Source organism: Eubalaena glacialis, chromosome 5 (genome assembly GCF_028564815.1).
Source record: "Eubalaena glacialis isolate mEubGla1 chromosome 5, mEubGla1.1.hap2.+ XY, whole genome shotgun sequence".
Taxonomy (NCBI): domain Eukaryota; kingdom Metazoa; phylum Chordata; class Mammalia; order Artiodactyla; family Balaenidae; genus Eubalaena; species Eubalaena glacialis.
In genome coordinates, this window is record NC_083720.1 from 94,379,535 (window position 1) to 94,405,870 (window position 26,336).

General features: G+C 42.8%; 1 protein-coding gene across 1 annotated transcript; it reads right to left on the reverse strand.

Annotated features, from left to right (window-relative positions):
- Positions 1-4,055: 4,055 nt before the first annotated feature.
- NAAA (N-acylethanolamine acid amidase) lies at positions 4,056-26,336 on the reverse strand. The gene is made up of 11 exons (XM_061191492.1): positions 26,059-26,336; positions 25,246-25,410; positions 22,636-22,762; positions 19,244-19,334; positions 15,291-15,367; positions 10,764-10,936; positions 10,545-10,607; positions 9,729-9,795; positions 8,363-8,391; positions 4,755-4,863; positions 4,056-4,126 (listed from the first exon to the last, which is right to left on the reverse strand). The coding sequence occupies exons 1-10, from the start codon at positions 26,256-26,258 to the stop codon at positions 4,788-4,790; spliced, it is 1,068 nt and encodes a 355-aa protein (XP_061047475.1). The 5' UTR covers positions 26,259-26,336; the 3' UTR covers positions 4,056-4,126; positions 4,755-4,787.

Consider the following 26,336-nt stretch of genomic DNA (forward strand, 5'->3'; position numbering starts at 1 on the left):
TTTATTTGCCACACGCATCCAAAATACAATGCTGGGGAACTTATCCACACCACCCCACAACTTTAAATTACCCAATAGACCATTTGAGGTTTGGCAACAGATTTCCTACAGCTTCCCCCATCTCATGGATATAAATATGTTTTGGCAATGGTTGTATATTTTCTCACTGAACTGAAGCTTTCCCTCGTAGGTGGGCCACTGCCTCTCCTGTGGCTAAAATTCTATTAGAAAAGATTATCCCTGGCTTCCCTGGTAGGGCAGTGGTTAAGAATCCGCCTGCCAATGCAGGGGACACGGTTCAAGCCCTGGTCTGGGAAGATCCCACATGCCGCGGAGCAACTAAGCCCATGCACCACAACTACTGAGCCTGCGCTCTAGAGCCCGTGAGCCACAACTACTGAGCCCAAGTGCCACAACTACTGAAGCCCGCGTGCCTGGAGCTCCGCGTGTTGGAGCTCTGCAACAAGAGAAGCCACCTCAATGAGAAGCCTGTGCACCGCAACGAAGAGTAGCCCCCGCGCGCTGCAACCAGAGAAAAGCCTGTGCACAGCAACAAAGACCCAACACAGCCAAAAATAAAATTAAAAAAAAAAAAAAAGTCATTAAAAAAAAAAAATTATCCCTACCCAGCGAACCCCACCTCGAACTTCATGGTGACTGGGGAATTCACTTCACCAGCCAGGTGCTTGGACAAGTCTGTGCTGTCTGGCCAGTTCTACAACACTTTCCCTGTGCTTACCAGCCAAAATCACCAGGGCCAGTCGAACACATGAATGGCACCATTAAGAGTCAATCGACAAAATTTGTAGAGACTCTTCAAACGCCCTAGCCAAAGTCACTGCCATTGGTCCTTCTAAATCTTAGGTTTATTTACCCTTTTTGCAACCCATAAACTCTCACACTTTGAGATAATCACAGGATTCTCAACGCCACTAGCTCCTGCTTCTTTTGATCTACAGCTAATAAAAGAGTATATACTTGAATATTTTAAAGACTTAATTGTTTCTGCTGAAAATAACCATGATTTAGTAGAACAATCTTTTCACAGCATGCTCCTGGGAGACAAAGGTTTTCAGCATCATCCCTTACAACCTACAGATTTTGTCTCCTGGAAGAGACATCTTGAAAGACATCCCTCCAACCTTGCTGGAAGGGCCCTTACCAGCTGTTGTTAACCAGTCTGCGTACTGCCAAGATCCAGGAAACAGATTCTCAGATCACGTATCACATCTAAAGAAAGCACCAAACCCTGACTGGACCTGTGTACCAACTGATGACCTAAAAGTAAAGGTTTCCAGGAACTGAAACAGATGACAGCGAAAGGAGACAGCTTTCCCAAGATGACCAGACCAGGCCTGTATACCTTTTCCCCATTGTTTCTTACCTTATTTCCCCCCTTTCTTTCTTGGAAAGACAATGCTCTTACCTGCGCTTCTGAATCTGTTTGCAACAGAGGGAAACATCTCATGGTTGGGTTTGCCACCAGAAACTCAAATCTGTACACAACAGCAGTAACTCTCTAGTCCATCCTGTGACCAGTTTTTCATTTGTCCCTAATGCCACTGCTAATTGCACTCCATTTCCCCTCAGTGTTAACTCCAGAGTGAAACTTCTGTCAACAGCCCTCCCGACGCCGTTTCATCCTGAACACCCCCACTGACTGTAGCAATGATGGTACCACTCCCGATAAACTTAAAATTATGCTACTACAACCACCCCACTCACGCCCTTACTTTCATAATCTTTGTCCCCAAAACACCCTAAACCCAATTACCCTGTGCCATCACGTTAGAGAATGGACTTTTCGGCTTGGAGGAATCCTCTCAGAATGCTCTCAAAACATCACTGACCCCTGGTTGACTAATGCCAATAGCTCCATTCCCACAAATTCACCAATAAACAATGCCACTTCAGCTGGAGTCCTTTGTGCTCATCCGGTTTCATCTTCGTTTGTGAAGGATGGCATCATCCCTGGGCTTATAAATGTCTGGATAGTTGGCGAATGGGAGGACAATTCTCGTTAGGATATCTAGTTGTTCCACTATCCATTCATAACCGATCTGAAACCAATCTCTGGGCCAACCCCTTAAGCCTACTTCAAAGAACCTAATGTTAACTGCCCAACAGGGTCCATGACTCTGGGTCTGTCTCCTTGGCAGATCTTTCCTCCTTTCTTGGTTTGGAGTACTATTCAATGAGCACATGATTAGAAATCTATCCATTACCCTAGGTTACACAGCTGACTCCACCCCTAAAGCAATAGCTGCCCAACAACAGGCTTAGATTCTGTCAACTTTAGTAATAGAAGAGCCAGTTATTTCGCTAGCAAAAGCAAGTTTATTTGGGAATAGCCACAGGAATTACAATTCAGGATATGCAAACTATGGCAGACCATAGGCAAATCCAGAAAACAGGAAAGAGGAGTTTGCTTTCATAGGGAAAAGAGGGAGTTGGGACAGACTGTAATAATGAAAGAGTTCACTGGAGGAGGCTAGGAGTCCAAAGTATGGAGGCTTCTCATTGGTTGGGCAGCTACAGTCTGATTGGCTGGGCTGTCATCAGACGGAGAGTTTTCTTCTTCCTGTTGGATTGTAGAGTAGGCAACACCTTCCTGTCTGAGATATAGGCACATATCTCTTCCTGTTTGAAGTAATCGATGATGCACTGGCTGGGGGTCTCCCCCTACAGGTCTGTCTCTGCTCCAATTTTAGCTGAGGTTTCTTTAATTAATTCCACAATTCCTTAGCTAAAGTGGTATTAGACAGTCAAATTGCCCTTAGCTAACTCCTAGCAGAACAAGGTAGTATATGTTGGCAGCAAGAACAACTTGTTGCACATGGATAATTTTCTCTGGGGAAGGAGAAACTCAATTACATAAAATCAGGGAACAAGTACACTGATTACAAGTTTCACCTGATTCCCCATGGTCCTTCAATCTTTAGGACAATTATACAAACCGGATTTGTCATATTACTTTTAATTTTGACTTGTATAATCATTTTAAAACTTTGTACCTGTTGCCTGTCAAACATCTGCAGAAATGATGCACCAAACAGTATTATGTCAGCTCAGTGCTTTGAGATGATCTCCAAGGCTTACAAACTTGATAAGACACAATTTAAGAATGGGAGACTCCTGAGAGCTCCTCCTTCTACCTTCCTTGTTGCTCAAATGTGGCCCTGCGGTTTCCAAATGCTACTTGCTCTTTCCCCCCAACATAACTCCCAGGAAAGGTCCTTCCCAGCAATGAGGGACACAGACAAAAATATTTCAACCAAAAAAAAAACCAAAAAAACCCAACCTGATGCTGCATCAGTTATGCTTTCAGAGAAAGATCTTGATCAAAAGGGAGAAATGTGAAAATGGATAAAGCATACTTGATTTTAAGTGGAGTGGGAAAGCCACGAAAGGAGAGTTCTTACCCTTGGTTTCAACTTACACGGCCAGCAGGAAGAAAGATTTTTGCATTTCTCAGTAACAGCAAACTGACCATCACTTGCAACCAATGTGAAACTGCAACAACCCTGAACTCTTGTTCTCCTCTAATGAACTTTTGTTCAAAACAACATTCCCTGGTTTCCTCCCAGATTCCAATAAAAGCTAACCTTCCCTTTGTTCCTCAGATTTGCCTATGGTTCGCCACGGTTTGCTTGTCCCGAATTGTAATTCCTCTGCTATTCCCTCTGCTAAACTCATCTTTGCTTAATAATAATTGCTGTTAATTTTATTTAAGTTTGGCAGACTCTTCCAGAAGCACTTCAGAATGAACAAAGAGGTCTTGCCCGCTCATTTCTTTATAAACTGAGGTATGACAAAATAGCTATAAGTAATGGTGAGAAGCTGGGAATAAAGCCCAAGGATGTGGCTTGCCCTCTGAGACCGATTATCTTTGAGTTGTTAAAGCCAGAACAGAAGAAGCTGAGAGATGGTCAAGGCAAACCCTGAAGGAAGGTGAATGAGGACAGCTATTACCCACTTTACCACAACACGCTCCAAACTGATTCTCCTGCTCCCACTTCACAAGGTTGAAAAACTCAATGAGGAAAGAGCCTGTATTGGTCATAAAATATAATCTTTTCCTTTATTTTTTAAAGTGCAGCTCTTCAAAAATTTCATTTAAAAAGATCTGTAAGGAAAAAAAAATGTGCTTAATTTAAACACTGATTTTAAACATCCCCATAAGTGAATGAACAAAACATCAGGCTCGGTTTATAAACTCCAGGAGATCCCTGCAATAGGAAAAGGTGTCCTGTCAATAGGTGGCTGCCGAGATGGTTTGATTTTAGGGACAGCAGAAAGGACTCCTGCTTTTTTCCTCATGTCTTTCCTCTCACCTATGGCCTCACTGATGCCTGAAATAAATTTTGAGTGTCCTTGGTCCTTCAGTGTCTGTCTGATCCTGCAGAGGAGCTGGGCCTGCCTCACTGTGACTTTGGAGACACATAAGTCTTACCAGGCATTTGCCCCTCTGCATAAGTGAAGAGGTAACGCTTTACCCTGAAAGCAGGTTTTAATCAGGGGCAAAGGGCACTGAGCACCAGAAGACTAGCTTTCATACGAACAATTCAAAATAAATACTTAAGAGTGACATTAACATGACACAAATAACAATCATACACTCAATGCCTGTCAGAAAATATTATGTATGTATAAATGTTAAGGATGCTACTATCTTCTAGGAGAAATACCAGCCTATGTCCTCCTTCCCCCATCCCTAATCGCTGCCCTCCCCCCAAAAAAAACTTTTAGCAAACCTTCATAGCATAGGTGAATTCACTCTTCTGCTTTTAACTTGGGTTTCTGATCCTAGTCATGTACTTGTCTGGGCTGGCAGCACTCATTACCGTAGTATAAACTGTGTAGCTGAAAATGAGAGGAATTTTAACATATACATCATTTTCTCTAATATTCCAAAGAGGGGGAAAAAAATCCCAAGCTCTTTTCCTCATACTTGGGACCCAGGACAAGAATACAAATAGAGACCCACATATGTCAGGCTATTTAAAAGTTATAATTCAAGCAACCACACAAAGTGTTCTTTCCTATTTTGACAACACTGTGGAAGGCCAAGTTCAAAGTTCTCAGACTCCCCGGAGTTCCACACTGTGGCAATGAGGGAGAGCTGGCCTTGGCCTGCAGCCCTGCTCTGCCTACCCCACAAATGGCACATATGTGGACGCTCATCTAGGCTTCATGCACCAACCCCAGCAAACAGCCATCCCTTGGCCACCACCAGGCACAGGACGTCCACGACGGCTGCACACCGCCATCAGGAGAACACCACCCAGGGAAGTGGACCACACAGGCCCTGGAAATGGCTTGGGTGCTGTTCAGGACGGGAATTCCAGGGTTCTGGGTACTTGGGCCAGACTCTGAGTGGATTCCTTATATCATGGGAGAGTCAGAGGAAGGCCAGGGTGGGGCCCCGAAAGCTCAGGGATCAAGACAGGGGATCCACTGGCCCAGATCTAAGGATGAAAAGTACAATGTCACTTACCCAACATTCTGCAGAGCAAGAGACCCAAATAACTTGTGCACATGCACATACGCACGCACAGACACACTGAGGCTCCTACCCTTCACTCCCTTCAACTACCTTTTGCCCCAGACACCAGCTGGGATGCCTGCTCAAAGCATTGGGAGTGGGGCGGTTTAGGAACAGGCACTGGCACCCCACAGCTGAATCAAACACTGGGCTGAAGACAGCACTATGAGAACATGCAAAGCTTGTCCAAGGGGAACGAAGGTTCCCTGAACAGGACCTCAGCTGCTTATTTACTTTAGTCATAATTATTTTTTAAACATTTTTTAAAAAATTTATTTATTTTTGGCTGCGTTGGGTCTTCATTGCTGCGCGTGGGCTTTCTCTAGTTGCGGCGAGCGTGGGCTACTCTTCGTTGCCAGCTTCTCGTTGCAGTGGCTTCTCTTACTGTGAAGCATGGGCTCTAGGTGTGCGGGCTTCAGTAGTTGTGGCACACGGGTTCAGTAGTTGTGGCTCATGGGCTCTAGAGTGCAGGCTCAGTAGTTGTGGTGCAGGGGTTTAGTTGCTCCGTGGCATGTGGGATCTTCCTGGACCAGGGCTCAAACCCATGTCCCTTGCACTGGCAGGCGGATTCTTAACCACTGCACCACCAGGGAAGCCCTTTAGTCATAATTCTGTTCTCCATCACTGTTTTAATATTGGAGCTCCACTGCAGGGGACTGTAATTTTGTAGCACAGCACAAGGGGGCAGCATAGAGCTCCTTGCTTCTGTTCAGACATTTCTGAATATTAACCTCACACACTGAACAGACGTAACTGATGGTAATCATTACATGTAAAAGGCCTGAGAGTCAGGGATCTGTGTTATTTTTGGTTCACTGGTGATAATCATTTAAATGTAGATCCTCTTGGGTTTTCAATTATACAATAAAGAAAAATGCTTCTTGGTAAACTGTTTATAACTTCTGACAATTCTATTTCAACAAAACATTTGCCATTTAAACATTCATAGCCTTTAACTCAGTAATCCTACTTCTGGGAATTCAGCCAAGGAAAATAATACAAAAACAGGGGGGAAATGTACAAATATATTTATTTCAGAGTTTTAATAGAGGAAAAACTAACAACTGGAGAATGTTTAATTCAATTATACTACATTCAATTGGTTATGATGCAGCTATTTAAAATTATAAGGGCTGCTCACAGCACAGAAAATGTTTTATTAAAATAAATATAAAAACTATTTGATTATACTATTAATCTTTAAACAAAATATTTATCATTTATATAACTATTTAAAAAACTATAAGAACAAAAAAATAGGTTAACTATTTTTTAAATGACTATTAAAAAGGCAAAATTGTGCCCATCTGGAAAGGGTAATGGTGAGTTGGAGCTAACTCCTACAGGCTGGTGAGAGTCAATGGTTAAATATGCAGGAAGTTTATGAGCCAACTGTAAGCTTGAAATAGGCCAGGGTGAGTATTTACACCAAGGAAATCAATAAATGCTACAAATCAGGAGTCTTTTGTTTGTTTTTGCTCTCTCTGCCCTCAAAGAACTAGTTCACTAGCATAGTGCTGGGTATCATTTGTGACCCAACTAGCTCATTTGTTAGAGTGGGAAAATACTGATTTGCTTTTCTGTAGAAGATTGTTTTGGCTGTTAGAATATCGTTTATGGAATTAATTTTTTAGCAATAATCTTTTTATCTGGACATACTTAAAGAAGAAAATTTCAAAGAGATATATTCCTATTACAGTGCAAAGTGAACAGAGTAACACCAGTTTTGAAAATGTCATTGTACCTAAGGAATCTTAGAGCACCCAAATATACAAAAGTTAATCTAGAGGCCGTCAGGAAAACTACTGTTTTATATTTGTGTGAAAGAGGATCATTTCAAAGAAAAAAATCAATTGGGTATTTGAAACTAAAAATCCCTTTACAAGTTTTATCCATATTAGGCTATTTCTTGAAGAATACCATTTTTGATATTCTTGCCTTGAAGAAAGAAGGATGATGAGAAAGTAGGAAATGCTGGGTTTTGGAATTTATGGAGGTAAAAGAAGGAGATAAGACTCTGTGATGACTTGCGTCCTCTTCTATTTTAGGCCCTACCTCACTGAGCTGGTCTTGGGCACAGAGAAGGCAATCAGGCAACACCTTGAGGGGTATGCGGCCACGAAGTGCAGGCTCTTGGCCTATTCAGCCGTGCTGTGACGGCGACAGCGGACCTTCAGAGCTTCCTGTACAAGTTTGGTGGGGTCTGCGTCTCAAGTTTAACTAACAGCTTCCTGTGGCAGTGGCAGTGGCAGCCTGGCCCAGCGGTTCACGTCAAAAAAAAGGAGGTGGGTAAAATCCCAGGCTGTAGACCCGAGAAGCCATTGCTCACAGAATGCTACTATCAAGGGCACAGGCTACAAGAGAAACATTAACTCAGGCACGGAATCAGCTGTGAAATGAGCACGGGGGTAGCAGAAACTCCCCAGGAAGATAAAGGAAAGCCAAAGGTATCTAAAGCTTAGTACTAACAGTGAAGTTAAGGAGCTCGCAAGCAGCGAAGGTGGTCCCCAGCTAGCAGACGGATTTAGGATAAGCATGTCATGCCCTCCTCCTTCCAGATCACTCTATCCTCCTCACCTTTGTTTTTCCCCATGGACTCCTCACCTGACTTTTGCTACATTTTTTTATCTGTCCCTCCCTGCCAGTAGAATGCTGGTCCCAGCAGAGCAAAGAGTCTGTTTTGTCACGGCTGGATCCACAGCACCTAGAAAACCTGCTCTGTGGGAGCCCTCAGATCCCTGCCGAGCCAAAGAGTGCAGGAGAGAGTCTACTGTGCCAGGGTGATGTATGAACAGACGTGCTTAACATGTCACTTACTTGTTATAAACCGGAAACACTGACAAAACCTGCAGAGGAGAAATCATATTAAAAATGATTAGAAATTCGAAAAGATTCATGCACCCCAATGTTCATAGCAGCACTATTCACAACAGCCAAGATACGGAAGCAACCTAAGTGTCCATCAACAGATGAATGGATAAAGAAGATGTGGTGTATATATACAATGGAATATTACTCAGCCACAAAAAAGAATGAAATTTTGCCATTTACACAACATGGATGGACTTGGAGGGCAATGTGCTTAGTGAAGTAAGTCAGACAGAGAAAGACAAATGTTGTATGCTATCACTTATATGTGGAATCTAAAAAACAATACAAATGAATGTATATAGCAAACAGAAACAGACTCACAGATATAGAGAACAAACTAGTGGGAGAGAAGGAGGAGGGGAGGGGCAAATTAGGGGTATGGGATTAAGAGATACAAACTACTATGTATAGGGACTTCCCTGGTGGCGCAGTGGTTAAGAATCTGCCTGCCAATGCGGGGGACATGGGTTCGAGACCTGGTCCGGGAAGATCCCACATGCCACGGAGCAACTAAGCCCATGTGCCACAACTACTAAGCCTGTGCTCTAGAGCCCGCGAGCCGCAACTACTGAGCCCGCGTGCCACAATTACTGAAGTCCATGTGCCCTAGAGCCCGTGCTCTGCAACAAGAGAAGCCACTGCAATGAGAAGCCTGCGCACCACAACGAAGAGTAGCCCCCGCTCGCCGCAAATAGAGAAAGCCCGTGCACAGCAACAAAGACCCAACACAGCCAAAAAAAACCAAAAACAAAACTACTATGTATAAAATTAGCTACAAATATATTATATGGTACAACACAGGAAATACAGCCAATATCTTATAATAATTATAAATGGAATATAACCTTTAAAAATTGTAAATCACTTGTTGTACACCTGAAATTTATGTAACATTGTACATCAACTATACCTCAGTAAAATAATAATAATAATAATAAATAAAAGACTATTAAAAGGTAGGAGAAATATGCGCATAATATCAATAGGAATAAAATAACCACTGAACACTTTGGTGTATCTTGGGGTGACAGAGTTAGACTTTTGAAACCTTTCTCTTTTTTTTCTTTTAAACAAATGAACACATTATAACTATGCTTTTTTTTTTTTTTAACATGAAGAAAAACTCAGGTGAAGATGATACTTTAACCTAAATGGTTACAAGTTCAGAAAACGTTTTTCTTTTAAATGTTTTCAACCAGGTAAAACTTCTACTTTAATATTGCTTGATTTCAGAAGAATTTTTTTTTTAAATCACTATTGAGAAAGACACCAAACATCCTGGGTAAAAGCTGGACATTGTGACACAAGTTACCTGAAAGAGCGTCTCCAGGCTGAGGTTTGCCTGGCCCGTGGCATTAAGAGCTTTGATGGCAGGTGTTCTGTAAGGACAATGGTCAAAGGTCACTTGGCACTTCAGGAAACTCTGAATCCCACAAGCTCTCATTTTGGGAGGCTCAATGCAAGGTCTAGCCTCATTATCTCCCTTTCCCCCAAACAGATTCTGGCCCCCATGCATGTTTGCTACCTTGTCTCAAACCACCATGGTGGAATTAATTCAACCCCGTCTGCTCAAGGAAGCCAGGATGATGAAAATGTTTTCTGTGAATTGAACAGTTGCCACCAAACACACGGGTCAGTAAAGCCAAGGAAAAATATATAACTACTTGCCTTTTGGGACACACTAACTTATAATTATAGAATTTTCAAAATTAGAAGGGAAATTAAAGCCCCCAAACAGTTCATTTATTTAAGTGCAGGGAAATGTTTTCCTTCCCAAAAAGTCTTACATAGAAAACTATGAACCTTGTTCCATCCTTTCCTTTTACAGATGGGTGAACAGAGGCCCAAGAGGCCACCCAGTGAGTCATCAGCAGAGCTAGTGGTGCAATCTAGAACTCCTGACCCTGAGGCCAGAACCAACCTTGTCTTCCCAACACCCAGCCATCTGCCAAGAAACTCCTTGCCATGCTCTCCACCACATACCACACTCTCCCATCCTGGCCAAGGGCTAAGGTACATTTTCTGGGAGGGGACAGCACCTATAATCCTCTCCAGTTCCCGTAGCAAGAGGGGCACATTCTCCTGACCACAAGAAAACACTGCAAACCAGAAAGTGTTTAGAGACTACCTTCGGTCATCTCTCTTAGGCACTGGCTTCCAATGGTCATAATTTGTCTCAACTCGGAACCACCTGCAACACAGCACATCATCTTGTCTTAGCCAAGGTCATTTGGGACACAGCTAAAGAAGAAGTATAGAAAAATAAAAAATACCTCTAGTTTCACCAATTAAAGAAAAAAAAAAAGATTACTGATACAAAATGGCCAGAGCCTTTAATTCTACTCACGCTCCATTTAAAGGATCTAGAGGCCATATGTCTGCTGGGCCATCTCTGTTCCTTGTGATGACCACTCCCTCCCGGGGGGATGTGCCACCAACAATGTAATAAACATCAGCAATAAGGGGAGTCTTGGCCAATTTGTAAACAGCTGCTTCAAAGTTTTCTGATTCACTCAGGGTCTGAACAAAAAAAACAAACCTGCATTAGCATCATCATACGCGGCAGTTATCCACACCAACTGATGGACAGATGGTCCAAAGCACATTCTCCTGCTATATTAAGCCATGGCTATAATCTTGAACTGCTCTGACCTCATTCTCTTGTCATCAGGGCTCCTGAGATGGAAGACGCCTCGATGGAAAGCCAACAGCAGCAGGGTTTTTCTCACAAAAGAAGAGAACTTTGACAAGTTCTCTTTGGTGAGAGACCTGGCTCACCAAACACAGGCTGCATGATTTCGAGGCAGATCACCCTCGCAAAGATCTCCCCACGTTTCTTCATTCATTTGTTCTTTTAGCAGATATTTCCTGAATACCTGCTATGTGCTAGGCACTGTGCTGGTGTGGGAACAGAGCCGTGAATATGATGGACCCCGTCTTTGCTCTCCCCAAACTTCCAAAGATGAAAGTAAAGTCAACAGGCAATAGTGACACAATGTAATGAGTGTCGACACAGGAGAAGGAGATGCTGTGGAAGTCACAGCAGGGGACCCATCCTTACCCAGGCCACTGAGAAGGCCCCTCAGGGAGGTGTCGCATGAGCTGAGGTCAGAGAGACAAATAGAAGTCAGACCAGAGAAAACGGTAGTTGTGGGGTTGGGAGTGGGCGTGGGGAAGAGAGTTGCAGCTCAATGGAACAGACTGGCAAAGGGCTGGAGATGAAAGACAGCATGCTGCATTAGAACATCGAGCTGAACTGGGCTTCATCAACACTTGCATAGGTCTGCAGCATGGATGGTTAAGGGGGTCACTTTCCAAATATTCAGCTTCCACATGTGCTCCTTCCTCAAGCTCATCTGCTCGAGAACGTCCTGGGTAGAGGGCCAGCCCCTCCCACCTATACCTTCACCAACACTCTTCCACCACTTTTGGAAAGTACAGCCATCCTGCTCACCCATCCTGAATAGTGCCAAAGCACAGTGTCAAGGGTGGGGAGAGGGTCAAACAAAAGAATGATCTAAAACATTGGTGTCTGCAACGGTGCCATTGTTCAACACCATAAACCATTAACCACGGCAAGCTCTGTGGACTGTTCCCTGTCTTATACATATCACTGTTAGGATGGGGTAGTTAGACTTGAGTTGGTTTGTTCTAAACTCAGCAAAATTATAAGTGAGGCAATAGGAGTGATGGAATAGTTTTTGGATTATGTCACCTATAGCATCCCCCAACTACTATCTAAGAATTCATCGCCTCTAACAGAATTCTATGAGAACAATGCAAAAGAACATCAGTAAGAAATACTGAAGGCAGTGGTGCCTGATTTCATTCACCCAAGTGGCACACTCAGGGGGAGACAGGTACCTTATCTATCTCAGGGAATGGAGGAAATGGGCAGTGACTGCTAATGAGTACAGGGTTTCCCTTTAGGGAAATGAAGAAGTTCTAAAACTGATTGTAGTGATGGCTGCACAACTCTGTAAGTACACTAAAAACCAGTGAGTTGTATACTTTAGATAGATGAATTGTATGGCATGTGCCTTGTATGGCATTACCTCAATTAAATATATGTCTACCTTATGACCCAACAATTCCACTCTTAAGTACTTCATAACCAGCTGAAATGGATATATGTTTACAGAAAGACTTGTACAAGAATTTCTACAGCAGCCTTATTCACAATAGCCCCAAACTGGAAACAACCCAATGCCTATCAACATTAAAATGGATAAACTGTGGTATACTCATACAATTGAATCTTCTTCGATAAAAAAAAGGAATGAGCTAGTAATACAAACAAGGATGAATCTGAAAAACATTATGCTGAGTGAAAGAAAAAGAGTCCATATACTATGATTTCATGTATATGAATTCTAGAACAGGCAGAACTTCCTACAGTGATAGAAGTCAGAGTGGTGACTCGCGGGAGGTTGGGTGTCGGAGGAGGTTAGAAATTGACTGGAAAGGAGCACTAGGGAAATTTCCAGGGACATTTGGAAATGTCGGCCAACTAAACATGGTCACTCGCCATCTGCCTCTACAAGGATTAGGTCACTAGCCACTGCAGTCGCTGACCTTCAACACATCCTGAAAGGAGTTCAGGGTGGAGATCAGGAATAAGGCACTCTGTGCTCTGGGAAAACCTGGCAGAACAGGTCTTCAGACAGTTAGATATTTTCAGGAGAAGGTTTTATCAGCCCAATTCTTTCATCTCCTCATACCTAGAAAAGCACTAAAATCATTAATGGCGACATCTGCTCCTCATGACTAGCAGTGAGCCTCAGCCAAAATGTGTGCCTGACTACACACACCCTCTTCACTAAAATCATATACAACACTGACCTCTCTCTCCCCCTACCTCTCTGAAGCAGTTTCTCAGAGCTATGTGAAATGCTGTCTCCCAGGCTATAGTCCTCATCTTGCCCCAAATAAAGCTTAACTCACAGCTCTCATATGGTGCATTTTTTTTTCAGTTGATACATTCTATATCTTGTTTTGTTGGTGGTTACATGGATGGATAAATGAGTGTGTAAAATTGTCAAAACACACTGAACTAAACCCTTAATATCTGTGCATTTCATTGTATGTAAATTATATCTAAAATTTTTTTTAAATCACTGGTGTTTAGATTCCCCTGGATAGACTGATTGATTGATTGATTGATTGATTTGTGTGGCTGCACCAGGTCTTAGTTGTGGCATCTGGGATCTTTAGTTGCGGCACGTGGGATCTAGTTCCCTGACCAGGGATCGAAGCCGGACCCCCCAGCATTGGGAGCGCAGAGCCTTAACCACTGGACCACCAGGGAAGTCCCTCCCCTGGATTTTAAATTACAGTTTTATTTTTAAATGTCAACACATACAATACACTGGATTTCTGCAGCTTGTTAATCTTATGATGAAATACTTTAGAAGTCATCTTTAAAAATATGTGAAGGATGCATAGTTTGTCAACATCTTTAGGGAATAGTTAAGTAAACTGTTTAGGAGAGGGCTTCCCTGGTGGCACAGTGGTTGAGAATCTGCCTGCCAATGCAGGGGACACGGGTTCGAGCCCTGGTCCGGGAAGATCCCACATGCCGCAGAGCAACTAAGCCCGTGTACCACAACTACTGAGCCTGTGCTCTAGAGCCCACGAGCCACAACTACTGAGCCCGCGTGCTGCAACTACTGAAGCCCGTGTGCCTAGAGCCCGTGCTCCGCAACAAGAAAAGCCACCACAATGAGAAGCCCGTGCACTGCAACGAAGACTAGCCCCCGCTCGTCGCAACTAGAGAAAGCCCGTACACAGCAATGAAGACCCAACACAGCCAAAAGTAAATAAATAAAAAAATTTATATAAAAAAAAAGTTTAGGAGAATTTCAAGCCCACAGGGGCTTGATCATTTACAGCAGGACAAGGAAGGGCCAAAAAGGCTAAACCCAGGCAGGGCCAGATCCTTTCACCAGAGATGTGTTCCTGAAAATGTGCTTTCCGTGGTCAGATTACAAGTTATATGTGGCCTGGAACCCTGCTGACTAAGAGCGAACCTAAAGCTGATGTTCCTTTTGTTGTGCGTAGAGCTACCTTCTAATGCATTTGGTTTGTTAATTCAGATACTTGCAAATGGAGATTAAGATATCTGCAATTGGAGATTCTAAAAGGAGGGCACATCTATATCTGTAGAAAAACATTTCGTCTTTTATCTCAATCAGCTATTGCGGAAAACTCTAGCCTATGACAAAGATCCTCTTCTTGACCGAACTCTATCCAGGCTCCTGGAGCCCTCTTCTCAACTATGCCTTAACCTCAGCCTATAAAGACTTGGACAAACACTATCACAGCTTCTGACAGCTCAAGGCCACATTCCTACAATGACCTGTAGCCCCCTTATAGTGCCTGCCTGAAAAAACTCAAGGCTTCCCAAAGAATTTACAGCTAATACCTGAAGATAGGGCCCCTATGTCCCAGTCTCTGCGGGAGGGTAGGAGGCTGACTTACTTCACATGGACAACTCCCTCCTTTCTACTTTTGCTAATTTTTCACTTCTCTGACTCTACTGTGCTCCCCTCACCCCCTCCCTATTCCCTCATTCTCCCTTTAAAATACTCAGTCAAGTAGAAGTTAAGTTCCATTCACGCTGGACACTTTTCCCTATTGCAATATTATACTACTGATAAAAATCTGTCCTTAACACTTTAACTAGCGTCCCGCTTTATCTTTGGTACTTATTATCAAAAAAGGTGATAGGCATTTTGTAAACCTTTAAATGCTTATTCTTGTCAGGAGCTTCTTACATTAAAAACAACGTTGTTAAATGACACAGCATCACAACATGAACACAGTTTAGAACATGACATTAGGGTGAGGTGGGCTCGACAGTAAAAATACTCACAGTGCGGATAAGCCAGCTGACCGGTGAGTGTCTCTGAAAAAGGGCAGCAATCATATTCTCCCACCACCAGCCTTTATCTGCCAAGGATGGAACAGTAAGTATATGCTTGAATTGTTGCCCCAGAGCCATGTTTTAAAATTCCTAAATCTTGTTTCTTTCCCATAGTACAAGTTGATGCGGGAGAAATGGTGGTGGATGAAGAGTGATTTTATTAGCAACCAGTTTTCAAAGATGAAGCCCAAATTTCATGGCAACATATAAACATGTATATGTATATGTGTGAGTATATATGTATGTATATATGTATTTCATATGTGTGTATGTGTGTGTATATATGTAGTCTTTTACCTGGAAACAATGATAATTATGTTAAAGGAAATCATTCTATTATATTACTTCATGCAAAATGAAATTATGTAGCTAATAAGAAAAGTGACTCGATAGTATTTGGAAGGGCTTCCCTGGTGGCGCAGTGGTTAAGAATCCGCCTGCCAATGCAGGGGACACAGGTTTGAGTCCTGGTCCGGGAAGATCCCACCTGCAGCGGAGCAGCTAAGCCTGTGCGCCACAACTACTAAGCCTGCGCTAGAGCCTGCGAGCCACAACTACTGAAGCCTGTGCGCCTAGAGCCTGTGCTCTGCAACAAGAGAAGCCACCACAATGAGAAGCCTGTGCACTGCAACGAAGAGTAGCTCCCGCTCGCCACAACTAGAGAAAGCCCGGGCGCAGCAACAAAGACCCAAAGCAGCCAAAAATAAATAAAAATAAAATAAATAAATTTATATAAAAACATAGTATTTGGAAGACTGTAGAGCACGTATATATTTCAGAACTTTAAGTAAGATTTGGGCTCATTTTTTTAAAATGCTTTTTAACATCTTTAAAATTATCTGTAGGGGATTTATTTCCAAAGAAAAATTTTCATTAAAGAAATAAGCATCTACTAGCCACCATATCCAGACTTGGTCCAGACCCTTGGAATTTAACAGTAACCAGAAGAAACTAGTGTACCATTAAATAACAAGGTTTTGATAACCATAATAAAGTAAAACAATAATGTAATCATGAGTGACAAGAGAGGACTCCTCTGAGAGAAGCGTAAGGACAGCCCCTCTGAGTTGTGGACATCTAGCTAAGGCGGGCAGAGCATTCCAGACAGAAGGCATAGGTGTCAAGCCTAAGGCAGGGACAAGCTTGGCAGATGTCAAGAAAACAAAGAACGCCAGTGAGGTTCAGGTGGAGTGAGGGAGAAGGAGAAGCATAAAATGAGGTGCTAGAGGTGATCACGTAGAGTTTTGAGGTCAGAGTCAGGACTCTGGATTTGTCACGTGAAATGGAAAGTCAGGGACTTCCCTGCTGGTCCAGTGGTTGAGAATCTGCCTTGCAATGCAGGGGACGCCAGTTTGATCCCTGGTCGGGGAACTAAGATCCCACATGCCGTGGGGCAACTAAGCCCGTGCGCTGCAACTACTGAGCCCGTGGGCTCTGGAGCCCATGCATCACAACTAGAGAGGAGCCCACGTACCACAACCAAGAGCCCACACGCTGCAACAAAAGATCCCATGTGCCTCAACTACGCAGCCAATAAAAAAATAAATAAATATTAAAAAAAAAAAAAAAAGAAGAAGAAATGGAAAGTCATGGTAGGTTTTAAGCAAGGGGACAACCTGATCATGCAGCTGCAGGGTGGAGAAAGTACAGGAGGGTGAGAACAGTAGTGGGGAGATCAGATGGACAGCTAGGCAGCAACACAGGTGTCACAGCCTAGCAGGGAAGGTGGAGAGAATGGACAGGGAGAGTCTCGTTTTGGTGGTAGAGCTGACAAAACTTAGGGACGGAGGGGTCAAAGAATTCTCCTGGTAGCAACTGGTTGAGGAGAAGTGCCATTCCCTGAGACATGGAAAATTAGGAGAGGTGTAACTTTGGGTAGAGGAGGAGTAAGGGCAGGAAAAGGGGAAAAGAAAAGAGCAAGAGATGTGCTTGAACATGTTAAGTTTGGGATGCCTAGGAGACATCAATGTGGAGATGCTGAGCAGGTAGTTGGACACTTCAATCTGGGGCTCAGAAGAGGGCCAGCCCAGAGATGTGACAACAATGACAAATACGTCTATGGCCCTTGCTCTGTGCCAGGCATTGCTCTAGATACCTTACATACATGAAGGTATACCTTACATACATGAACTCATTTCATCCTTACAGTGGCTATTATCGTCTCTGTTTTTCAGATGAGGACACTGAAGCACAGAAAGGTTAAGCACCTTGGTCATGATCACCAGCGAGCAAGTGACAGCACCAAGGTATAAACCCAGGCAGCCTGGCTCTGGGGTCTGAGATCTTATCCGCAGGTGGTTAGGTCTCCCACACTCTATGCCATTTGTTAGTCCTCCTCCTTTTCTTATCCTTATTCATATGCTAAAGGCACTGTTGGCCCTCTCCATAATATCCAGAAACTTAATTGAAGATCTTAATTATCGCTATTAATGAAGAGATGTTATTTTATCGTTCAGGCATTTTAACTCAGTCTTCGCAGACTAAAGATATAACTAGTTTTCCTTAGCTTAAGGTTTAAAAAAAATTTTTAAAGAAATTTGACAGTATTTAATTAAATGTGTACATAAAAGAATAATTCAGTTATTTTTAAACTGCTCATACCATAACTATCAGTTAAATAATTTGAGTCACAAAATGATGGAAACAAAGCCCCTTTTGTTTACACATGTTTACAGTCATTCTCTGTAAAACTTCAGTAACTGTCATGCTGTGGTTTGGGTACCACTGGTTGAGAATTAGTCTCACTCATAGCTGACATTTGAGAAAATGATGAAGAAATACATGAGGATAAAGAACTGAGTCCCTTGGACATTGATATATCCTTAACCAGCATCTTCCTGGTCCAGTCTATGTAAAAAGATAAGAATACATCAAAGGAAACAACAAGTTGATCAGGGGTTCATCAGATGACCAACACTACACTTTAAGAGACTCCATGTACCTGTCTTTCTCCTTTATTCAGTTGCAATTCCTGAGGACAGAGACCAGAGGTGGCTTATCTCAGGGTTTCCCACATATTGGGAAACTGAGTGGTATCCCCTGAGATTTAGGGGATGGCAGTGGGGTTATTTAATAGAGCAACCAGGCAAGAAGCCAGGAGATCAATTTGAGAACCATCTCTCCCATCAACTAGCTGTCCTTTCATCTTGTAGCCTTAGTTTCCTCCTTTGCATAATGGATGCGGTTAATAATATCAGCCCAGCCTATCTAACAGGACTGTTGTGAGGGTCTAATGAGAAAACTTAGGAGTAAGTGCACAGAAAACCTTAAAGTGTTTTACTTGTATAATGCCACCATATATCCTCTGATTACTGCAATAGCTTCCAGACAGTCTTCTGCTTCCATCTTAACCCAACATGATCTAGTCTCTACAAAGCAGCCAAATGATAGTTAAGAATACAAAGGTAAAACAGATCTATTCACTTCCTGACCTAAAATCTTCCTAGGGCTTCCATTTTGTTTAAAACCCAAACTCCTCCTCATGACCCTGCACCATGGCCTCAGCCTTCCTCTCTGTCTCTACTGTCACTCCCCACTTACTCCATCCTGTAACCACATTACACAGTCTTTTGTTTCTGGAATCCACCAGGAATGGTCCTCCCCCAGCTTCTGCACACCTGGATCATGTGAGTCAGGCCTTCCCTGACCTTATACCTGCAGTACCTGCTGCACGCCCTCCTTCATTCTCTATCACATCTTCCTGTTTTACTTTCTTGGTAGCATTTATCACTAGCTGAAATAATCTTCATTGCTTACTTGCACACTGCCCACCTTCCCCCACTAGAATGGAAGCATGTAGCGTAGAAGGTGTTCCATATGTTCTGTTGGGTGAGTGAATGAAGTACTTGGATAAAACTGAACAGGGATAGGGCTAAAAGTGCTTGGGAGTTTGTTTTGATTACCTCGTTCGTCGCCAGAAACGGTAAACTTGTGTGGACTCTGACCGGTCCATAATCCTACGTAGCCAATAAAGGTGGTTCCTGTGAAGGCGATCTGAAATCAAGAGGTAAGGCATCATCTCAACACTCCAACCAAATGTACATTGAAATTACCTGTTTTGTCCCACAGTTTCATGGATTTTTTTTTTTTCTTATAAGTTCCAACATAATAGAATAAAAACTCTGAAATAGCCTTCTAGAAGATTTAACTTTGGGGGTCCATGGATAGAAGTCAGTGGATCTGTGACCTCGGATGGGGAAAAAAAAAAAAAAAAAAGGTACATCTTTATTTTCACTAGCCTCTAACTGAAATTTTACTCCCTCTGTAATGAATGCATGCAAGAACTCATGTAGTCATAGCAGTGCCTGTGACTCCATCACCAGGAGAAGTTCAAGTATTTTCACATACATAATGGCATCATACCTATGTTGATATGGTATACATACATATCTTGAAATATCATTCATACTTATCACTACTCTGAATTTATGGTAGTTTCTAGACCCACTGCTAAATTTTACCAGTTAATGTATTAAGAAAAAGTATAATATTGAAATGGCTGTATTTCAACATAACTGGTTTCTTCGCAATCTCATGAATTTTATTTTATGTATTTATGAAACATTATTTTGAGAAGGGATCAATAAGCTTTATCAAAGGGCTCCTCGCAGAAAAAAGAAGCTCCATCCTAGAAGTAGCAAATGGGCTTCCATTTAAAAACTTATGTTGACTCGATTATAAGAGATTAATATCATGCATCTTACAAGCTCTGTGAAGTAAGGGGAAACAAGTGAGACTGTTTGTCAGTAATAATCAAATTTAAATTTTAAATATTAAAAATTCTTTTACATACATCTTTCATTTAATCCTCATGATTATTCCATGAGCTGTAGGGATCACACCCACTTTTTCTTTCTTTCTTTCTTTTTTTTTTTTTTGCTTTGCTCCCACTTTAAATGAAGGAAATGAACTCTAATGATTACAAGACACCACTATATCCCTGAGGAGAAAAACAAACTCTATCAGTTATTTCAGATACCAGACACCCAGCTCACATGGTTCAGTAAAGATGAACTAATACTTTTGTATTTTGAGAAATGAACAGGCCTAGCTTACTTTTTTCCTAGAAAGCTGTATTTTAAGTCAGTAACTTTTCATTTAATTGTTTATTTCTACCTCGTCTGGTTGTAAAATAAAGTGGCTAAATTACAAGGGGAAAATGCAATGGTCTTAATTTCATAAATGACCTCCTCCCCGAGACTCAATGAGGGTCTTCCATGAATTCTCCCCATTTCCGTTCATGGCAGTAAAACGGGAATAAGTCTACCTCACTACTAAAGCCCTTATAAAACATAACTATAGGGGAAAAAGTAATCACAGTCACTTCATTCACATGGCACACCAACCCTCACATCGGTGTTACTCTTGAAGAGCCAGCAAATTAAAGTTACAAAAATCAAAATCCCTGGTAGTTTCCAAGATATTTTATAACACGTAACTACAAATAATTATAAGATATTATTTGTACGATATTGTACCTTGTAGCTCTGAAAAACTTTATTTCTAAATGTCTATGCTTTCCAACCGTCTGTGCCAGGTCAGTTAACATAAACAAAGCCCTAGCTGGGGCAGGAGACTCTAATTTACAATCTGAGTTTTGGGGAGACAGCTACTTGAAGGCTGAAGGCCTGGGTTTTGTCCCACCTCTGCCTCATCTCCTCGTGTGATGTGGAGCAAGTTAGTCTCTGTAAGTCTCGGCCCTTTCATCTGAAAAATGAGGATAGAAATGTTGACTTGAGCCTGCCTCGCAGGGCTACCATGAAGATCAAAGGAGGTCCCGTATCTGAAAATACTTTTAAAACTATGAACACTAGGTAAGAATAAAAGCTTAATTATTGGATGAATAACCTGTTCTTAATTTAGCAAAGCAATTTATTAGCCATGAGCCCTCAGCAGAAAGACAATACCCAAGTGTAAACTGTTAAATTCGGTAATGATAGCCTGAGCACCGAGATAAGCCACACCAATAGACCATTTCCCATGAAAGCTCCAGAGAAACAGAAACAAATGAAGCAACACCTGTTAGTTAGGGTGAGTCTAGAGGGAACAGCTGAAATTATTTTTATTGCATTTAATCTTTTGTCGATTTTTAAGAATTTTTGCTCATTGTAGAATAACGGAGAAAAGCATAAGGTAGTAAAAATAATTATTGTCCCCTATTATTATTCAGTAATAATTACTAACATTTTAGCAGATGTCCTTTCAGAATTTATTTTCATGGATATTCTGTCATTGCTACCACTTAAACCCATTTTTGAAGTAAATCTTCAGCTACAAATTAAATTGGTAATAGTGGTGAAGTAAAGGAATGAAATTGGGAAAGGAGAAACTTTCACCTTAAATATTTCTGTACTGTTTGAATGTTTTATGAGAAAGTTTTTGTTTGTAAAAGCAGACGACCAACTGAGTATTTAGTAAATGAATTTCTAGTATTTGTGACTCAACCCCTAAATGCAAAGAACAAACGAAATAAAGTCCTTAAACAGTGTCCCCCCAAAGCCAAGATCTGACTTTTGCATTCTCTGTTCTGTTTCATGGCAATGACATGCTTTGTGTACAAAATGAACACTGATTACTGCTATCTCTCTAGATATTTACACAGAAATGTGACAATAGTACATACTAGGTTGTACTTTTAAAGGAACTATGATGAAAATAAAATGATGTATAAGTATAATTTCTTAAAGATCAAAAATAAGAGTAGTGTGGGTCAATTATACTTTTAGAGTGAAGGACCATTTATTATTTGGCCACGATTTATCAAGCATCTACCATATGCTTTGCATAGATTACTTCATTTAACCTTTATAACTATCTCCATAAAGTAGTTATTAACCTTTCTGGGCTGTAATCTGCAAAATGGGTTTAAGTAATTTCCCAAGTTCACAAAGGAAGTGACAGAAGCAAACTTCAAACCCAGGACTGTCAGATCCCAAAATTAGGTGTTCCTAGACATTACACTACCCAGCCCCTCTATTCTAGAAGCAGCCTGAACATGGGAAAGCAAAGGAAAGAGCTGATTTAGCATCAAAAATGGAGACCGATCATACACCCATAGAAATTTCCCTAGGGAAAACTGATTGACCTCTGTAAGTAGATTCTCAATAATAATAAATAACCCTTGTTTCTACAAGCATACTTGATTTAAATCTCTCTTGTGGTTTTGTTTTTCCAGGAGGTTGACGTTTTTTGTATCTTAAATTGATAACAGTTAAGCTGCAGACCATCCAAGTGACGGCTAACTTGGGTTAGCAAGTCTCTCTGATTTCTGAATCTTACACCGTACGGACTATACCTGCCCATTCTTTATGAACTGTACATCCACTGTCAAATTGCGTAAGAAATTTCCAAAAGCGTAATCCAGATTCCGGCCATGATAAACGTTGCCTTTGGAGTCCTGAGCCACAATACTGGTGCAGAATCTGGGAAAAGGGAAAAATTCAACATAAGTGAACAAGAAAAAGGAAATGAGTTTTTCATTTTAAAAATAAGTCCTCAAAGTAAAACAGTTTTCTTCCTTATAACAGACACATATGCTATATAATCCCTGTGGATCATAATTCAAGATGAAAAAGACAACTGGACACAACTCAACAGCACTTGTTCAGTGTTACTAGACCTCTGCCCTCAGCACACAGGACATTGGAAACATACTGAATGCGAATTTCATCCTAAATCTAAATCTGAAACGGACTCATTCTGGGCTCAGCGAGTTCACTGAACTTTGCTTAGTCCTCTGCTTGGCAGCATGTAGTCTATTTAATACACCATTCAAGGCTGGCTCAAGCTCAACTCTCTCTTCTCTGGATTTCTCAGAGCAAGCACCATGGCAGCTAACTATTTTGCTCCACAAATTGTTTCACTTTGTCTCCTTGGAAAAAGGGTGAACTATTTAGGGGCTTGGCACTTTTCCTGTCCCCCTTAAAGCCCCCTGCAGAGAGCTAATAAGAGAAAAGGATCTTTTAAGAACTCCCAGCCAGAGAGATGTAGTTTGAGGAAAAGATGAAGAGGTTTGTTAAGATGTCTAAAGGTCCATATTCTCTGAGAATATATAATGTTATGTAAAAAATATTTGAATACATCATGTCCAATTCTGGGACAGGGGAAAGATATGTATACACACACACACACACACACACACACGAAATATCCTGAAGGATGGGTAGTCATTTCTGAGTAACAGGATTGTGGTTAATTTTCTTTATACTTTTCTGTATTTACTAATTTTCTATGATTACATATTATCTTTATAATTAATAGAAAACAAATGTTACCTCCTTTTCTGTTTGTTTAAAAAAGGAAGCTTGGTCAGGTTTTAATTTTTTCCAAGGTCTCTGATTTTCAGAGTTCACGTCAAGAAGCAAACTGATCAAACACTGGAAGTAGCTAAAGCAAAGTCTGTAGACTCTCAAAGGTGATTTTTCAAAATTGGCGAGACAACAATTCTTTCATGTCATGCCCAAATGTTTTGGTGTGGGTGGCCCACAGGCACAGGGAACAACTAGGGAGCCAGGCTCTGCTTTGGGAGATGCACTGCATTGTGCTGGGGACACGTGCTTTTAGCAGCAACTCTGACCACTCACCATGCACCTGACTTTCAGCAAATTGTCCCCTTTGAGGCTTGGTTTCCACATCACAAAAGGTAATACAATCTCCAGTGCCTCATACCCAGTAGGCTCAATAAAGCATCGCTAGTCTTACTTAATCTGATTCAAAAAGCCTTATACCAGAAATGAGGACAAAACATTTCCTTTGTTAATGCTAGTGGAGTCTGATGGTGTTTTTTTTTGCCAGGCGATTCAGTATATACCTTAATATCAAATCCAAAAGTTAGAATTTTTTTACTAGAATTTTTGCTTTAGTTGATTTGAATACAGTGACTCCAACAAAGGAAGAGGAAAATGAAAATGAAAATAAATTGATTTTTTCATTGAGAAAACCACATGTCAGAATAGGAAAAAGATGGGGGTAGGAGATGAGGAATGGCAAAATTAACTTAGGTCAATTGAAAGCCACTTTAATACATCTGTGTCTTAAAACATTTCCCTAAAGAGGAAGGCAGTCACAGTGCTTCTTAACCTACTCTACCTAGATGTTCTGGGAAGATGCCAGCAGGCAGTAAAATTTCATTATCCACAGGAAAAAAAAATTTTTAAACATCTTTTGGCAGCGAGAAGCTATAAGTATCTAAAAGATGTTACTAATGAGTCTGGTCTGGTGGCAAAACAGTAAGTCCTGAAGACAGAAACCAAGTCAAATCTCTCTTAATTGCAGGACCTGTTACTGAGCCAACAGACTTGAGGCTCTCCCTTCACTTTGCCTGGGATCAACCACACTCTGTATTGCTTTCCCCTGTGTGTGCCACAGCTGATCATGCCCACTCCGGGTACCAAATACTGGCTGCCCCTACTAGCCAGAACAGTGTAGCCTGTGACCCCAGAGCTGGAGGCAACAGGCTCAGAAAGAGGACTCATGATCGCTAGCCATGATGAACATGGAAAGTTAAATGCAGGGGGACAAATGAATGCTGGGACAGCCCCTGCATTATAAGGCTGTGCAGTCATTGGGTTAACTTGAGTGGGATTATTCCAAGACCTTCCTGGGAAAGTACATGTTGAGCAGAGTTTCAAAAGTGGGATGCTACCTGGATTGGTGGAGGGAGAAAAGGGGACTTCAGGTAGAGGAACGGTTCAGCGTTGAGGTCAGAGAAGCTGCTTTCCCTTCTCGAAACTCATAATCTGCTGCTCAGCTTTACCCAGAGAAGCAAAGAGGAAGCACTGGAGGTTTCTGGGCAGCCCGGTCACCACCCTGCTTTCATTACACTGAAAACATGTCTCCTTCCACTCAGATGCGGTCAAGTCTGGGTCAAGTCTCAAGTTAATCCGCGCTAGCGCGGGGCACTCACGCGGTGTACTCGTAGGCCAGGTTAAGGAGGATGCAGTCGGCCAGGTTGAAGTTCAGGGCGTCGCACTGGCCGCGGATCTCGTCGGTGAAGGGCTGGGGCAGGAAGAGCTCCAGCTCCCAGACCGCCTTTCGGATCAATGCGAGGACCCACTTGGGGACATTATCCCTAGAAATTAAGAACCACTAGAGTCTATGATCTGCTCAGAGGTTCGGAGGGGTGAGAGTGTGTGTGTACTGGGGGAGGGGGTACCTGAAGCTCTCATCCTTAGGGGTGAGTTCTAGGTGCCTCGCTTACCCAGAGAGCTCAGTCCAGGTCCAGCCGGCATCACCCAAAACGCAGCGTCCAGAAGAGAGAAGAACACTCCGAGAGAGGGAAGTAAGGCGACCGAGAGTGGTCCCCAAAGGGGTGGGCCTGGGGGCCCATGAGGCCTGCTAGGGGTGCGGGGCTGCGTCCCCTACTCGGTAGCTGAGCAGCCAGCCGGGGCGACGGCCCGGGCGACAACCCGCGCGCCACCCTGATCCGGAATGGCTGGTGGACTGGCGTGCCACTGGAGACACCGAACTTGAAAGTCAAACCAGCTGCGCGGGATCATCCCCAACCCCGGCGCTGCCTGGGGCACTAGCAAATGCCAGCTCTGGTCCCCGCCACCCCTGCACACGCCAGACGCCCGGGGTGAGCGGCATGGGGTGGAGGGCAAGGCTGTCCGAGAGGGAGGGGAGGGGTCACGAATCTCAGTTTGACGCACATTGCGCAGCAAGCGTCCGGGCTTTGCCGCCCTCCGACCCCAGCCCGCTCCCCCTGTCCTGCGCTCACCCGATGATATGCGCCATAGCGGCGCGCAAGAAGTCGCGGTCGAAGTGCTGCAGTATTGGCAGCCAGCGCAGCTCGGGGGCCGCGTCCAGGCTCACGTTGAAGAGCGGCGGGGCGGGGGACGAGGCGGCGGCCGACAGCCCGGCGCCGGCCAGCAGCAGCAGAGCCAGCGCCGTGCGCGCACTCAGACAGGCGGCTCTCATAACTCGGGCGGCCACAATTGGACCCCGGCGGCCGCTGCCCGCGCCCTGGGGAAGCGCTGAAGGACCAGGAGGAAGAGG